This window comes from Battus philenor, unplaced genomic scaffold, assembly GCF_028537555.1.
Source record: "Battus philenor isolate CCGP_79_NKW_IND1 unplaced genomic scaffold, ilBatPhil1.0.hap1 SCAF_24, whole genome shotgun sequence".
NCBI classification, from domain to species: Eukaryota; Metazoa; Arthropoda; class Insecta; order Lepidoptera; family Papilionidae; genus Battus; species Battus philenor.
This window is the reverse complement of record NW_027181687.1, coordinates 6,029,213-6,046,956: the sequence shown is the minus strand read 5'-3', so window position 1 is coordinate 6,046,956 and position 17,744 is coordinate 6,029,213. Positions and strand designations below refer to the sequence as shown.

Sequence of the window (17,744 nt, the reverse complement as noted above, 5' to 3'; positions counted from 1 at the left end):
AGTGGGTGTTTCCTTCCGAAGAGTTGCCAACTAAAGTGAAGAGAGGTCGAAGTGTTGGAAAAAAGATGGTGGCCTCGTTCTTCGGAAAGACAGGTCATTACGCGACAGTTGTCTTAGAGGATCAGAAAACGGTTAATGTAGAGTGGTACACTAACAACTGTTTGCCACTTGTCTTGGAAAAAGTTCGAGAGAAACGACCCGCAGCAGGATCCATTCATCACGACAATACCTCGTCGCACACCGCCAGGCAAACGATCGACTATTTGGCGACCTCAGACGTGGAATTACTGGGTCACCCGCCGTATAGCCCCGACCTCGCAGCCTGCGATTTTTATTTATTCCCGAAAATAAAAGAAAAACTTCGAGGAAAACATTTTATGGACGCCGAAGAAGCAGTGGCTGCGTTTCAAAACGCCGTCGAAGAGACCCCTAAGGCCGAGTGGGCAAGGTGCTTTTCTCAATGGTTCCATCGAATGCAGCGATGTATTGATGTAAATGGACGCTATTTTGAAAAGTTATAATAAAACTAATAACTTGCTAGAATGCTTAGTTTTTGATTTTCTAAGAACTTTCAGTTTGACCCTCGTATATATATTGACATAAAGTATAATATAAAATTACTGACTGTGGTCTGTAAGAGACACAAGATGTAAAGATTATCAGAATAAATTAATTATTTTGTGTTTAAAAAATATCAGAATCACGGGAGTCTGCTTTCGTGCATGCGTTGTCATCGGCGGCTCTAGCGCACGCAGTCGCACGCGCCTGCAGTCGCGGCGAGCTCAACGAATGCTCTTGCGACGCTCGAGTAAGGAAGAGGACACCAAGGCATTGGCAATGGGGCGGTTGTTCAGAGGTGAGTGTCACGCATCGAAATACTAACCACGATACATTGACAAGCACCTTTCACAGAACAACTAAAGTATTTGCCGTGTAATTAATTGTAACAGACTTTATACCGAGTCATTGTACATGATTTCAACGAGGGGCTGGTTGTTTTGTTTGAAATTGTTACTGGCCTTCACCCTTAAATTTCCAACAAGACAGTTGGAAGCTGCCTGTATTCAGCATAATAAGGTTATCTGTGTACATAAGTTAATTATATAAATGTATATAACATTAATTATTTAGTGATTTTTAAAACACTTACCGGTGTAAATTTTCGAAAATTTTCTGAGACTGTCACAGGGGAAAATTAAGCTTCGTATATTTAATATAGTTTTATTGATAATTTGTGGTTTAAGTCTTTCCAAGAGCCATAAATTTTAGATTAGTTTGTTTAGGCTCATTGTTTTGGTAAGTACTTGATGAATCAAATAGTAACTAATAAAAAGTTTGCTACTTTAAGCCTATAAGTTAATAAATTTTTAAGATTTATCAGAATATATTTGTTAAATAATGTCACTAGATATTAATACATTTTTATTTCGAAATCTGTTTAGAACAATCATATTTAAATAAATTAACCAGACACAAAAAAGTTGCGTAATAATCAATTGACGGATTTCTAACAGACAATGACCCTGTGTTTTTTCTTTGTAGGTGTATATACCTTCGACTCAGTTCTAGATTATAGCAGATATTAGTAAATATTTGTATTGTATGGGATTGTATTGTGTTGGGTAACTTAAAAACAAACATCTAAAAGTGACAACTAGAATTTTTTTAAAGACAATTTCTCATCGAAAAAAAAATACATAAGATTTTTTTTTATTTCCAGGATATAAGATATGGAGAGATGTTCAGTCGTGATTTCGTGGATGCCAAAGAAGACAAAGATAGCGACGTTGGACTTATGAACCTCCACAACAACGAAGCGGGACGAAGGGTAAATATAATATGAAACGAATTTTACTAAATTGGAATTAAATGATCATCTGTCAATTACATCTACGGCAATACTGGTGAGGCAGTCGAAAGTGGAAAAGACATTAATTACCAAGGAATATCAATCGAAACTTTATTTTATAGTCATTATTAAAACATAGCCGTTGTAGAGATTTTGTAAATTCACTGTTCAAATATGTTATTACATAAAATTAATATAAAAGATTAATTGCACGAACCGTAATATTAGAAACAAGATATTGCTAGGGCGTCGTGAAAAAAAAAACGTTAAGTTTTATTTAGTTTAAAATAGTTTGAGATTTAAGTTAGGAATTAGTTTAATAAGAGCCTAGCTAAGTAAACACCGGACATGCGGAAACGTGAGCAAATAAAAAACCAAAATACTGATAAAAGTACATAAGGAATAAAAACACGGATGTTAATGTTTAAAGATTTAGTAAAAAAAAATCAGAACAGATTGAATTAGACAAGAAAAACAAATTCGTATTCCTGTTATAGCTGTGATTATTGAATAAAAAATTTGTTTACCAAAATATGAGAGTATCACTAACGTAGATTTAAACTAGATGGTGTCATATGCAATACACACATATAAAAAATATATTTTTTCATAAAATAATTTATGATAAAACAATTATGCGTACGGACAGTACGCATAATTCCATGAAACTCCAAATTCAGCATTGTAATTGATTTTTGATTTAATTAGATTAGTTAATTCTTAGGGCTAAAAAGATAGTGTTTTTATAAAATCTATTTATACTTTAATTTAAATGCAAGGTTGATTGTTTAAAAAACATTTGTTTATTTTGTATTCCATTCCATATTGAACCATACACTTCAACTTGAAAACGGTATATTATGATGGTGGAAGCTTATAACGGCCCGCGGCGCCGACCGGTTTACTTATTGTGTAACAATGGATTTCCATTGAAGAAATAGACCCGCCCTTTTGCCAAAAGTTGATGGAAATTTTATAGTTATATCGAAATTTGCAATAGCGAAAATCTGTCCGAAATTATTTCTTATTGATCATAATTGCCGAACCCTATTCTTTCTAATATAACAAAGTTGAATCATTTTCTAATAGATTTATTTTAATTCTATTTAAATAAAATTGTTGTTGATAAATTTTAGAAAACATGCACTTCTATAGGTTTTCAAGTTGTACATTTTATGTAGTATCACAGAAAATCCGGGTCTGGCTTTAAGACATTATTTTTTCTTCCAAACTCTTAAGAATGTGAAATGAAAAATATATGTAAATGAAGAAACACATCATTCTTTTTTATTTTCGAGAGGAAATCTTTCATGGGACATCCATCCGTTGCGGGTAACAACAAAATGGTTATATTGAACTACTTTTGATTAAAACTCTACGGTCTTCTTCAAAGCTCTTTGCCAATACTAAGAGAATGTTTTCAAAAATTCATTCGCATAATGATTTAACGGTGGTAGTCTTATGGCTCAACGTTATAAGGTAGAGTTGGAGCCCTCTACGACGCGCCACCTTGGTGGCAGGACTCTGAAGAGTGTGACTTCTGAAGAGAAGTGGATCTCCCTGAACCCATCACCAAAACCTAGTTAAGAGGGTCGCAGCAGGGTGTAGTTTAACCTCCACCGCGTGCAGATCTTCGGATTAGAAGCTTCGACCTACATAGCATTCTTGGTTTCAACTGGTCTATGTGTACACGATTTCCCAATTTAAAACAATTTAATCAGAAGAGATGCATAGCGAGTTGGGTGACAACGACATGTCACTAACACGAAAGAAGCGCTTGCTTTCACTCAGTTCTACATTAATAATGATCATGTTTATTTAGGCGGTGCGCAGCCGTATGCAGCGAGTTTGTAAATGTCACGGCATGTCGGGGTCTTGCTCCGTCAGGGTGTGTTGGCGTCGTCTACCACAGCTTCGCGTCGTGGGAGACGCACTTACCACTCGATACGAGGGAGCTTCGCACGTTAAGGTTATTTCTACAGTACGTGCTTATATTAAGAATGAAGTTTTACTAGAAACATGTAGAAAACCAAAAAGACAACCAGTAACAGGTTTATAAAATTTATACTGGTCTACTGGTGAATAAACTGCAATGTTTGAATTGTAGTATTAAGAAAACGAACTAATATCTTAGTCTTAAATAATAAATTATTAATAAGCATTGTTGTACCAATAATCTGCTTGCACTTTTGGAAGGAAGTACGTATGACAAGTTTGGTGAGTAATTGTAATATAGTCGATAGTAATTGCATTGTGATACATATGGGAGGTGTGGTTCCCAAAAAGACGAAAGTACATAGGTGTCGAAAACAACTAAACTCGTAGATTATTCTAAAATAACTAAAGTAATCGACAGAAATTATCAAATGGGATATTTCGGGTACGAGATCTTAAAAATAAATTAGGCTATGGGTTTTAACACATGGGATCACGATACGGAAAGTACTTTGATTTTGTACTGACGGATGTGTGGTCAATAGAATGTTTGCCGTCAGATACAAGTTTAAATTAGTTTTACTGCCCACTGATAATGTATTAAAAGGCTGTAGTATTTAACTTTACAAAAGTAATTGGTAAGTTAATAGTGTGAATTGTATGCGACATTGCATGAAATCTGCACTGTCTCTGTTTAATTAATAAAATATGTTTACCTTCTTGCCAAAGTAATTTTAAAAAGCGTGAAGAGCCTGTCAAGTTATAATTTTAAAATATTTACTTTTTATTTTACAATTTTTAAAATTATTTACATTAGTTTAACGATGGAAACGATATATAATAATAATCTAATAATAATAATTAAATAATTCAATAATTAAAAGTTAATTGTTAAAAAAAACCCTCTGTATGTAAATGTTTATGGTGACAGAGTTACTGTAGCTTGGATCGAGATCAAATATCTTACGACACGATGGCTATTGGCAAAATGTGTTTTAAAATTATATCCGGACACGAGTATGGAACATAGTGCGAGACGTTTCCAGACTACATGAAGCAAGCAATCTGCCCAGCATGAATGTAAATTAATTTTGTTATTAACTTATTTACACAGATATTATATATGTAGTTTTGACATTAGTGTATATCACCTTAGTGTTACTAGTTTCTCTATCTTCCTAATAGGGTATAATTGAAAAAAAAAAACAAATAAATAATAAAAAATGTTACAAAAACTTTCAGGTCGTGGAGAGGAAACGGGGTAAGAATGTAAGAAAACTGAGACCACTGCACGCTGATATGAAGAAGCCAAACAAGACGGACCTGGTTTATCTTGAAGAATCACCGGACTATTGCGAACCTAACGATGAGTGAGTTTGAATTCAAAAATATTTAAGCAAAAAATATCGCAGTTAATTTCATAGTTACAAAGGGTGAAATCTATGTATGAATGTAGAGTATTAAGAATCTTTAACTTGACTCGGCTTGTATATAATTATATGCCTTTGTTAATATGATAAACCATTTTATGAATATTTGTCTGAGGCTTTATAATCCCTATTTCCTTCGATCACAACATGACTCACGAACGACTAACAATTTTATTCATCTTTTTATGGGTTTACTAAAAATTTGTGGGAGGTTTTCATGAAAATATAAAGAAAATTGTGCAGAGAGTTTACAATTTTAAGAAAATGTTATGACTTTTAAAATTTGCGAGTTTAACAGTTAGCTTTGATGTTTGAAATGATTATTCATAGCTAAGACAAGACAACGTGTGTCGAGTCAGCTAGTATAGAAATATATATTTATTGGTTAAGAAATACTTGATTGAAAAAATGTTTGACTGTGATATTTGCTATCCAAAGTATTATTGTGGATTGATATAGCATGATACACACTTTTTTCCGTAGATACACTTGGTAAGTACTTCCTTATATTGATAGGAAGAAACTTATTGAAGCCGCCTCCATAATAGCTTAAAAATTACTTTAAATTAAATCGCTTCCCTTTACTTGATCTGTGGTCACAATGTTGAGTAGAATATAGGAAACTATTTTATTCTAAATCTAAAAAAAAAAAAACATGACTAAAGTCGCTATTGTTCCCTAATGATAGTTGTTAGTATTATAAGTAATTGTCTTTCATGATATGGACCCCGCTTTGTGTGTTGGTCTCTACTTAACTATATGGAATACATATATTGTAATCGTATTCCTCGATGTTACAACACACCATTTTGACTTCGCCGAAGACGACAAAAATCAGGGCCTACTTTTTCTAGCGGGTTGATTACTTTTAACTATCTTTTCCTTGATACCAAAGATCTTTATTGAAGGTGTAAGAAACACTAAAGATCTGAGATCTTTATAGAACCGTTAATTTTTCCATTTTTTTATGTTCTCTGTTACAGACTTTGTTTCTCTGTTTCTTTGCTGTCGATGTACTAAGTTCGTTTATATTTCCTGTCTTCGTAATTGCGCAGCATAAGAAAAGAGATTGTATATCCCGATAATCTAACAATTGATTATTTTAATTTGTTTTATCTTTACACCTATTGAAGTTATTGGAAATAATTAATTGAGTTTTCGGAATTTGACTTACAAAGATTTTAATCATATTTCACGTTAATTGGGGATAAATGTTTGATAGAGCGATTTGAAATGTATTGTTTCGATAATATAACATGCGATAGATTAGATTCAATTGTAATCAAGTAACAAATTTCTAATCATTAGTTTACTTGAATGTAAAAAAACGAATATTTTTTTTTATATTCAAGTAAACTAATGATATTCACTCATCATCACCATCACTTTAGTCGAAAGACGTCCACTGCTGGAAATACAATCTTTATTACATGGATCAAATAGAATTATTCATGATTTTAGGATTGAAGTAAATACTTTTTTTTCACAGATTAGGGATCCTTGGCACACGAGGTCGCACATGCAATAGGACATCAGCGGGTCTAGATGGCTGTCGTTTGCTTTGCTGCGGACGCGGCTACCAGACTCGAGTCCGTGACCACGAGGAAAAGTGTCGTTGCCGATTCGTTTGGTGTTGTCGAGTACATTGCGAGATTTGTCGATATAAACGAGACCATCATGTATGCAATTAATACTTACACGGCAATGAAAGTCACTCATTAATTATCGACATTTATAAATTATGGTAAAATTTGAAACTTTTTAAATAAAGACTAACTTCTATAAAAGCGTGTTAGGTCGCAATAATTTGAATCAATTTAAAAATATATCTATTTAAAACGAAATTGACTTAGTATATCGTAGATCCGATACAATTTTCGAGGCTACGTGTTTGATTATTGACTATATTAGAATTGACATCATGGCTTTAATTGTTACTTCATCTATTTCTTTCATTATGTGATGCAAGACTACAAGTTTACCTTTTATTTAGTTTTAAAAAAACTGAGTTCATTATCTGAATCTCTAATAAACGTAACGGTTTTGTAGATTTATTGATCCTGCCAAAATTAATATCTATTTAGTGTTTTAAACCAATTAGAGATATGTTTATTGGGATATAAATCGTTATTAATATTTTTCGTATGACTCAATATAGAATGAATAGCTACCTATAACTGCAAAGGTAAGATGTTAAAATTTTATTTGGAATCTTAGATCTTTATCGGCACTTAATGCATCAGACTGATTATTTTTAAATTATACTTATCTATTTCTTTATATATTTTCTGATAATAAGCTTTAAATTTATTTACAGTATTATATTAACTTATTTTACGTTTTACCTTGTACAAAGCTGTAAATATTAAATAATTTTGTTAATATTAGATTTAAGTCGAACCTACTTATTTAATGATATATTCCAAAATTACTCTTTATTACTATTGTTCGAAGCACATATTTTATTATTTTCAACAGTTGTAAATAGAGCTGACACTTGGTTTGTACTTAATAGGATTTATTTTATATTCTACCTCAGAAGCAATACCGTTTCGGTTGTTCTCTGCTTTTTCTAGATGGACAGTTGAATTACACGCTTCTTTAATTTTTAAAAAAATACTTGGATTTTTCATATATTTTGTAAATATAAATTAAATATGCTTACTATAGTAACTTATTGTATTAGATTGTGATAGATTTTTACCCTATAACAATATACCCAATGAGAATGTAGTTGTTTATGAATCAAATTTTCCAAATCTTTAGCGTTAAGATCGTTGTCTTCATCTGTAAATAACCTCATAGTGTTATTCATATAACGTCGTAATGTTTAGGGCTATATAGTCTTGCCGTGGTTCATAATTTTTTCAAGCTAAGAGAAAGTATTCGGAATTCAAATGTTTGTAATAGAAATAAGAAATTGTATTGCTTTGACTCTAACGTTTCCTGTATTTCAAAAATGGCGTTTACTAAAATAGATATTATCAAAATAGTTTGTGATTTACAATAAAGTTTTAAGAAAAAAATCATTGATCAAAAAGCTTATGAGTAAAGATTGTTGAACGTTGGAGTCAAAGAGAAGACTTTTAGGGTAATCTTCTTTAAATATGAAATAGTTACTATTCGATGTACATTGAATAAATAAATGTGTAGAAAGCTCATTTTTCATTGTTTTTTTCTTCACTTTAAATATATCGGGTTGCGATCGCAAGACACGGGTTCGATTCCCGACCTATAATCTTATAATTCACAATTTTTGCATTAAATATAAAAGACTGTCACTGCTGAACCATAAGTTTCCAGTGGATAAGTAGCAGCGTCCTCTACGTACGATAATACTACACTGCGATTGCTAATCTATTTGCCCAGCGTGACGATTATTGTATAACCCATCATAGACATCTTTGAGGGAGGCCTATACCTTCTAGTAGGCGTCTCTGGACTAAAATAACGATACAATTTTTAGGTACGTGTTTGTATATGCAGATGCCTTGATACGAACATACGTCAAAATATTTATTTTCTTAGGCATATATACCTAAAAATATCAACGAGGATATTTTTAATAATATATAGTGGAATTATAGAAATTCTAAATTGTAAGGATTTTAAATGCCCGAGGCTATGTAATATGCAAAAGTTTTGTCCTTTTTTGTTTTTAGCAAGCGAATCATCTCAAAAAAATGTTTTTATACACAGAACCATTAATAATTCCTATTGTATTGAAAAAGTTTGTAATAGCATCTATAATAAAATTCAATAGTAAAAAAATATTCCATTTTTCCTTTAGTCACGCCATAACTTGGGAACTACTTTACTGATATCTTTCTTATATACTTTTTTAGTTACTTAATACTATGTAGAAGGTTTTCGAGGAAAAATAAAATTGCCAATGAGGATTGTATTTGCAATGTCAATAGATAAATCGCAATAAAATCGTTGATTTTTTTTCCGTTTACAATCTTAAAACTCCATATTTATCATATGGCCAATAGTATTTCGCCTGATCTCGTGTTGGAAAAGCATCAAAGTTATTTACTCTCACATCAGGAAATAGGTGCACATTCCTTAGTCTATACAATTACGAGGCTACGGCTGAAGAGACACACGGCTTCTGTCCGTTTGTTACTGGGACTACGGGTCCAGCCTTCTGCGTGAGTGGTAGGTACTGATCAATGGTGGCGGGTGCGTGGCTATGTAGTTATCTCCAGATGTTAGACATATTCGCTTTCCTGGCTTGGTCTATGTCTGGTCGTTCAGCGTCGCGGCGCAGTGGTCATCGTCACTGGTATTGCGAACGGACCGCATGGTGGGTGATGGCGCAGTTAGGAATAATCGTTAGCGGTAACTTGCTGGCTGTCAACCGGCGAGTTACTTCAGCTCGGATACTTGCCTGCTTAGCAAGAAGTATATGATAGATAATACCATATTCGGAAAATATGAAAGTTAACTTTATCTGGCATCCAGAGTGAGGATTGCATCGTTAGTGCCGTCTTCGATCAGTGCGATTATTAGATTTAGCTTGCGGACCAATCTGTTTCCGCGAATTAATTTTGACAAGGGCTAACAGCGACAATTTCAACAGAAAAAGAGACTAGGCAATAAAACTAACAAAGGTGGATAATAGAAAGCATCACAATAAACTCTATGTCTTTGCGATACTTCTTTCATTAAAGCTTGAATTATACGTCTCTTGCGTTAGCTAATTATCTATCAAAAAAAAACAAAGATATAATCATAGAACTTTATTGAAAACTATTGCGAAGAACAATTACTGCAATGTTCCGAATTACCGACCGAGTGGATTTCCCAGCCAAGGATAAACTCTTGGGCACGTATTGCAAATCTGCATCCAATAGCTCATCTGAAAAGAGAAAGTGTCTTTTAATTTTTTAATATTTCTTGGTTTCTTAATTGATAGATATATGATTTATTACATCAGTAGTTACAAAGTGGTTTAAATAATAAAGTTGTTTTAATGTCCGGAAAATTATACTGATATAATTTTTGGTATAAAAATAATAATGAGAGGAACATATTGGATACCTTTAGCGCTTTTAAACCCAGTAAAGTAATTGATAAATGCCTATTTAATTACCACTAGAAGGTGTCTAGTTTTTAAATTGCTTTAATACGGTATGTTTAATTTTTTTTATCAAAATCAACGTAACAGAATATGAAAATAATATAAATTAATTGATGTATGTACATATGTAAATAAGTAAACGTATGTAATTATATATTTATCGTATTCTAAACTATCTTGTACAAACAAAAGAAAGTACACATCGACTGTACGCAACTTATGGTTCCTCTGTTTCCATAATATGGTGAGACAACTTATCCATGTATTAAGTTTTGCCATAATTGACAAGACTGCCCATAATGCTTTTCATATTAATTTTTCTCGTTGCTTACGTTCCTTAACGTTACTCTATCTACAAAGAATGTAAAATAAAAAATTTACGTTTACATTCCAGAAGCAGTACCTAATTGTTAATTTTATGATAGAGTAATAACATAAAACACTTTTTACTATAGTCAGTTATTTGCTACTTAAAGTAACACCACATCTGCATTTGTTCTGAAGTTTGTCTTTGCTACATACTTATAAAACAATTAACAAGCCATATAGATTATAGATCATGTAATCGTATATGTCAAATTGAAACTAAATTTTGTCCAATTTAGTTTTTTATGCAAGTAGTTTCGTGTACTGTCAAAAATGTGCTTAATGTATGAATGTTATCTCACCACCAACATTATTTTAGTCACAGGAAGTTCTCAGCTGGACAAGGGCTTTACCCGCAGATTTCCAATAATACCGGCTGGAAGATCGTTTGATAAGACGACCATTTTAAGAAAAAAATCTTATGGGTTGACGTGATAAGTTGCATTTCTTTCTCCTTCTTGTAAATATTGTCACGCACGATTGTAATTTAAGCCATATAATATTTTTACGTATCTAATTTACCTCGTTATGTGGAGCGCTAAGAGGTCCGCAGCTAGATGGACGGCAAACTGTTGGAATAAATCGTTTACAACTTTTCTTTACATATTCGTTCACAGGAACTGGGTCTTGTACCCAGTCTATAACTTCACTTGCGCTAACCTAAAAACATGGTTACACTTATTTAATTTTAACTTATAATAATATTAAATATATAGTTGTATATATTTAATGTCTTATTAATGGCTAATATATATATGTAGACATGAGAAATTCATTTTGTGAGTTATTCATCTCAATACATTAGTATGTAAATTAGAATATTGTGAATTGTATACATAAAAGCCAATACTTAAACGTTACTAATAACATTTAATTCTATAATTAGAAAACTTCGTAATATACTTTTTAAAAATGCTTTCTATATTTGCAGATTATATCTCATGTTTGAAAGCTATTTATATAAATAATATAAAAAAAACATTTACCATAAAAGCATCGTTTAGGTTATTAACCATATCTAAGAACTTGACTAAAGCTTTTTTAACGCCAGGATATGCTGAGATGAACCATTCGTGAACATAGAAACCGAAAGGTGCTCGGTTACCGAGGTAGTGCCTTTCAAAGTTAGTGACAATGAATTTGAACCACGCTTCTTCATCATCACGCGGAGGCCTGGAACAGGTATATGATGAATAAAAACATTTCAACACAATTTAAACACAATTCTTAGTACAATTGTGTTTCTAATGTCTTAAACATGAATATAATTGGATCAATTTTATTTAGAACTAGCTGCCCTCAACTCGCTTCTCGAACTAAAAGAACATCACCTTAACTCCCTTTGAGAGTTGAATTTCATAAAATCCAATCTAAGCTGAATTCTATTCAGCTATAGAAATATTCTTAACAAATTTAAGTCTTTAAGATATATTTACGTTTTATAGGGTTAAACATTAAATTTTTTGAGAATACTCACACAAACACACATGCATCAGCCATGGAGCATGGAAAACCATTCAAGTCAGTCCAGCTGATCATGGGCAAAACCCAGGTTCCTGGAATTGATGCAGTTGGACAAGGTGGGATAATGCAGTCTTGAGTAGAAGCATAGTCCGTGGTGTAAGGCCATAAACCTGGGTCTACGAAGCTAGTTGTTGGCCAAGATGAGTCGTATCTCAATCCGGTTGCAGCCATAACTTGGAAAGTAGCATTGCCAGCCATTTGAAGGAAGGGAATACGTATTCCTGTAAATATATTCATATTGTAAAGAGTGTTATAGTGCCCGGTATTTGATTTGGCACGTCGGAAATATCTTTCGTCGAAATTGTAAATACTATATTTTTACGGTTATAACTACTCTTGATAAGTAAGCTATATATTGGCATGTATATAGTGGTAGAGTAGTTGAAATTTATATTATTATTAACATTATATTAATATTTTCGATGAACTACAAATGTTGGTTATATCAGTGGCGGTACTGGCTATAAAAAGGTTTCGAAAATTAGAAGATTCGTAGATGAACTAAAGTAATTGAGGTAGTCTGCTGATACAGCGTAGGACGCCCGTCTACAAGGTGTGCAGAGGACTTTTAAAGGTCGTCGGAAGACGCTGGGTGCAAGTCGCTTCCAACCGGTCCTCTTGAAAATCTATAGGGGAGCCCAAGATCCAACAGTAGACTTCTTATAGCTGAAATGCTGATGATGATGACGAAATCAAATGTCGGGGATATGATATAACATTATTGCAACAGAAATGTTGTTCTTTAAAATATTAGTATAAGAGTAAAAATACCTTGAATAGCATTTATGGGAATATTGGCAAAATGGGCCATCTGAGTTTTCTGATCACCGAATTCTTTCATCATGTCTTCGAATTTCGCTTCCGCCCAATAGGTTTGAGGAGTTTGATGTGTAATGGAATGCAGTGCAATCTCATGGCCGCTGTTGTACAGTTCATTGACACGTTGGTAATCAGTGTATTCGTGGTTGACGAAGAATGTACTTGAGGCTGGACAGTTGTTCTTGTTTACACGCCCAGTGAGGATCTCTCGATAGGTTTCAATGTTGCGAATATTGACACCATCGTCGAATGTTAGAAGAACAAACTAATAACGGAATAAGAGAATGTTAAGTTCTTAATTTTATGGTAAAAGTAAATATAGGTCAAAAGTTACACTTTCTTTGCCACCACAACTGACGGGAACACCGTGTAGAATTTCCCGACGAGGAAAAAAAGTAAAAAATTTACCTGTGGTGCGTCTCTAGGTTCAAGGTCTCCAGGAATGTTGGAAGAGGAGCAACGACAGTTTGGTAGTTTGCAAAGATCTTCGTTACATGGTTTAGCTAAAGGAAGTTCCTCTGCCAATGCAAAAGTGGTTAAAACAAATGTGAACAAAATCGCTGCCCACTTCATTTTTTTAGTACATCAAAAGAAAACAGATACTCGATAATTTACTGTCGTTATATATTGCTTTAAATTATCAATTTACTTATTTTAATCATTTAAATCTGTAGCGATCACTGGTTACGATAATAATTTGATTGATGATGATTAGTTTATCGGATTTCTATGTTATCTTTTAAATCTTCGGTATTCCCTTTAAGTAAAATGAATATCGGATAATCTTTAACAATTAACGAGTATATTTTATATTCCGATTAATTTTATCCAACAAAAAGTACCTATTTGACACTATGTATTTTAATTTGGAATGAGTTTTGTCGTGTTTAGGTCGATATTTCTATCTGAAATTGTTAGTAAGTTGGCTGTTTAGTTAGGTAGAGTGTTTATTTCTAATTCAATAAAAATTGTTTTCGGTATAGAATGGATTACATCTTAATAGATCATCTGACTGTCATCTGTCAGATGAGTTTACCACCTGTTCGGATGATAAATGTCACAGATGTGAGACGAACATGTGGTAATATTACAACAATAATTGGAACAACATCGAAGCTATGTATTTTAAATAGCATCGAATAAGGTACGAGGCGAACTCATTCCCAAGGTGATTCTAATTTACTTCATCGTCTATGAAGTCATTTAGAGTGTAGTAACCCAACACACAAACGTTCTTCGACATGTTTTTAAATATAACAATAGGAGCTTTCTGAATATTATTTTAATACACATATTATTGGAACTTGTTATGTAAGCGTAGACATTGTACATGAATAGTTTTACTAACATAATATAAAGTAGATAATTCGTAATAAAACACAAACCTGCACGTTAGTTTAATATTTTTTTCCTCAAAAATAAACGTATTCGTAACGCAAGTTTAATCTATATCTTAATACTTTGTCCGGAGTGGGATCTGTTATTTAATTGTTTAAGAGGATTTCCCAGCTACAGACACCTTCTTGGACACATGTTGCATATCTGCATTCAATAATGGAGCTGTTAATAAACTATATCGATTATTACATTTGTTAAAGTTAAGATTATGAGTAATTTCAAATAAAAAAATTTATTCGGTACTTACGTACTCACGTCGCTGCAGATACAGATTAGGCCGTTTTTAGTTAGGTTATGATCGTTTAGTTGGTTTTTAAATAAAGTAAATTTATAATTTGGAAGCTTTTCTATTTTATGATTTATTGGAAAATTTAAATAAGTACACAAGCGGCACTTAAAACCGCCGAATTAGTAGCGTCGGTGGTGTTAGTATATAATTACCGAATAATTTTATTACTTCTTATTTATCAACATCATCATTTCCGCTGCTAGACATTTACTTCCCCCATAGATTTACAAATATATTCTTCCTTTTATGTAAATTTAAATTATTTTACAATTTGTTAAAGCAAATTAATTTAAATTTCTGTTAGTCTCTGAAAATATTGTCCTGACATGCGTAGATTATAACATATTTTTTCAATTTTAGAAGTTTTATTCTTTCCCAAAGATTGCCGCGTTAAATGGTCTATGCTAGCATCCAGGAACTTCCTTTTGACTTTAGCTGTGCCGTCGGTCCACCTACTAGAGGCCTATACACAGCGCGGCTGTAGACTCGTGATCGCCACTTGAAAACCTTACAGCCCCAACAGCCGTTGGTTGCACGAGCGATGTGCCGCCCCGCCTACTGCCACTACAGACGAGTAATTTTTCGAACAGCGTCGGTAACCCTGGTTCTGCTGCGGTTCGTGTTATTTCTCGCCGCGTAGTATAAATGATAAATGCCGTTATATTTACGATGGAATTTTCCTTTATGGAGAATTCTTGAGTGAATCATTTTGGAAGACACATACACAAACAAGTCTTGTAGTTTTTAAATAATGTTATTTCGTCGTCGTCGTCGTTTCGGCTCATAGACGCTAACTACAAAACATAGGCCTTTTCCAAAAATATCTAGGGCGGGAAACGTCTTAATCGCCACGCTTGCCAGGCGGGTTGGCGATCGCTGTATAGTGTTCTGGTACATAGAGGACGCAACTATCCTCTGGAAACTTGTTTGTAAATTATATAATATTGTATCTCGGAAATCGTACTACCAAAAGAACGCTCGGAAGTTTCAGTCGTCTGCCGCCGAGCTACTACTCCAATAATATTATTTAAAATAAAGTACTTAAAACAGTTACTCCATTATGTTCACTACGCAATGGTTCACAACTAGACGAACGACAAACCGTTGGTAAAGGTTTTTTACACATATTTTTAACATACATTTAATGGTGTAGTATTTCGCACCCATTCTATGACGTCGCTTTCTTTGACCTACAAGAGATATCCAATTGAAAAATAATGTTAGTAGTCGTTTCTCACTCATAAGAATAGGTTTTTAATTTGACCAAAATATTTATACATTACGTATTATATATATACATATGTATTAGGGGTACCGAAAGTAATGTCTCTTTCTTAAGTTAAATTCAAACGACTAAATTTTTTACAAGTTTTTATTTCTTATTAACAACTTATCCACCTTCGTTCTCAACAGACTTGCTAGATGGCAATGATGGCAAGAGGTATATAATTTTCAATGCCGGAGAGGTAAAATCAATCAGTTTTTGTGTAAAATATGTCGACAGAAACGAAATTACTTTCCGATCTCCATCGCCAGAATATTAACGTCAGTTGATTTCTCTCTTTTATGATATACTTATTTTATTAATTTACATATATGTGTATCCTGGCGTGCACAATAAAAAATATTAAATAAAACAAATAAATATATTCATTCATTTACATATCACACAATCTATCTTGTGAACTTTAGGCATTAAATTCGCCGTTATAATTTGAAAAAGAAGAGTGTAAATAAATAAATAAATATGTAAATTAACAAACAAACAAATAATAAATAAATAAATATGTAAATAAACAAACAAACAAATAATAAATAAATAAATATGTAAATGAACATACAAATAATAAATAAATAAATATGTAAATAAACAAACAAATTAAATAAATAAATAAATAATCAAACAAACAAAAAAATATTTTTTTTAAAATAAATAAATAAATGGATATCTAACTACTTAGAAACAAATGTGTTTTTTAGTTTTGGTTTCGTATGAATAACAGAAATATTTAATATTAAAACCTTTTCATTAAAACATCGTTCTTCGTTTCAGGAAATGTCTATTAAATAGATTAATCTTCTGGAATAAATATAAAAACGATCTAGTAGATGAAGACAGTATTTGTCATGACATTTAGTCAATTTACTATTAATAAGTATATGACTGCAATGCTTTATAATACAAGCTTATACATGTTAAAAATTGACAAAATAACATCCTCAAGATTGTTAAGTAGTGTGAACATGATTAATGATCGTCAAATAGTCGCGTAACTAGTGATATACCAGTCATGGATGCACAAACCAAAAGGAGTTTGATTACCGAAAGAGTATCCTTCTAAATGAGATAATTTACTAAGAAGACTATTTACTATAGACCTACGCGAAAGTCCCATGGCAATAATGTCGTATATGGTGGCATTTATATTTTAAGTAATTGTCATGTTTGTCTATTTTGCTGGAATCTGTCTAGCAGCCTTAAACTATATTTATAAAACAATTCATGAAATATTTTAATAAAAGAATTAATTTGATAATCGCAACGGATTGAGCTGAAGGTCCGCCTAATCGAGATCCGTATCTTGTTACCATATACAATGACAACTCAAACCGAGGTTTCACTTTGATAGCACAGCAGTTTCAGAGTCCAGTTCACGCAGCATCCGTCTAAGCAAAGTAACAACTTTACGGTTTAACATTAAGTTTAAGTGAATATTGTAGGCCTCCATCGTGTCGCTAAAGGGCGCTCTTCGTTAATTACTTTGGGATTAAACGTTTTTATAGCTGAAACCTAGTTAATCTGTATAAGTTGAAGGGAAAACATCTTTGCAAACTTTAGTGACAAAAAAATAAGTGTTTTAAATTGTCTTGTATTTTAAGATTTCTTTTCTAATTAATAATTTACTAAAGAATGTAGAAATTATTACTTTTGTCATTATTATAAGTTTTATTTACATAATATATTAAAATAAAATACACAATGTACAAAAAACTCTTTGTAAAAATACTATTTTTTTATTTGACCTTTTTACTAACGATTTTAACACC

General features: G+C 32.4%; 2 protein-coding genes across 3 annotated transcripts in view; one reads left to right on the top strand and one right to left on the bottom strand.

The window, feature by feature from the left end:
- LOC137924720 (protein Wnt-4-like) overlaps positions 1–7,357 on the top strand; it is a 102,997-nt gene extending 95,640 nt beyond the window's left edge. The window contains exons 4-8 of one of the 2 annotated variants that reach the window (XM_068768139.1): positions 699–856; positions 1,721–1,828; positions 3,672–3,818; positions 5,027–5,154; positions 6,704–7,357. In XM_068768139.1, coding sequence (XP_068624240.1) covers positions 699–856; positions 1,721–1,828; positions 3,672–3,818; positions 5,027–5,154; positions 6,704–6,905 — 743 coding nt within the window. In that variant the 3' untranslated portion in view covers positions 6,906–7,357. Of the gene's footprint in view, positions 1–698; positions 857–1,720; positions 1,829–3,671; positions 3,831–5,026; positions 5,155–6,703 lie in introns of both variants that reach the window. The other variant, XM_068768138.1, reaches the window with a different exon arrangement.
- Positions 7,358–9,944: 2,587 nt separating this feature from the next.
- On the bottom strand, positions 9,945–13,621 carry LOC137924603 (chitin deacetylase 8-like). The gene is made up of 6 exons (XM_068768019.1): positions 13,418–13,621; positions 12,962–13,274; positions 12,144–12,411; positions 11,653–11,839; positions 11,189–11,326; positions 9,945–10,078 (listed from the first exon to the last, which is right to left on the bottom strand). The coding sequence occupies exons 1-6, from the start codon at positions 13,580–13,582 to the stop codon at positions 10,004–10,006; spliced, it is 1,146 nt and encodes a 381-aa protein (XP_068624120.1). The 5' UTR covers positions 13,583–13,621; the 3' UTR covers positions 9,945–10,003.
- Between the last annotated feature and the right edge of the window lie 4,123 nt (positions 13,622–17,744).

Excerpts from the sequence above, each read along its gene's own strand:
- LOC137924603 (XM_068768019.1), bottom strand. The coding sequence starts at position 13,582 with ATGAAGTGGGCAGCGATTTTGTTCACATTTGTTTTAACCACTTTTGCA. Across the intron at positions 12,412-12,961 it reads TCCCATAAATGCTATTCAAG|GAATACGTATTCCCTTCCTT; the intron begins GTATTTTTACTC and ends ATATATTTACAG. Across the intron at positions 11,840-12,143 it reads GCTGATGCATGTGTGTTTGT|GCCTCCGCGTGATGATGAAG; the intron begins GTGAGTATTCTC and ends TACCTGTTCCAG.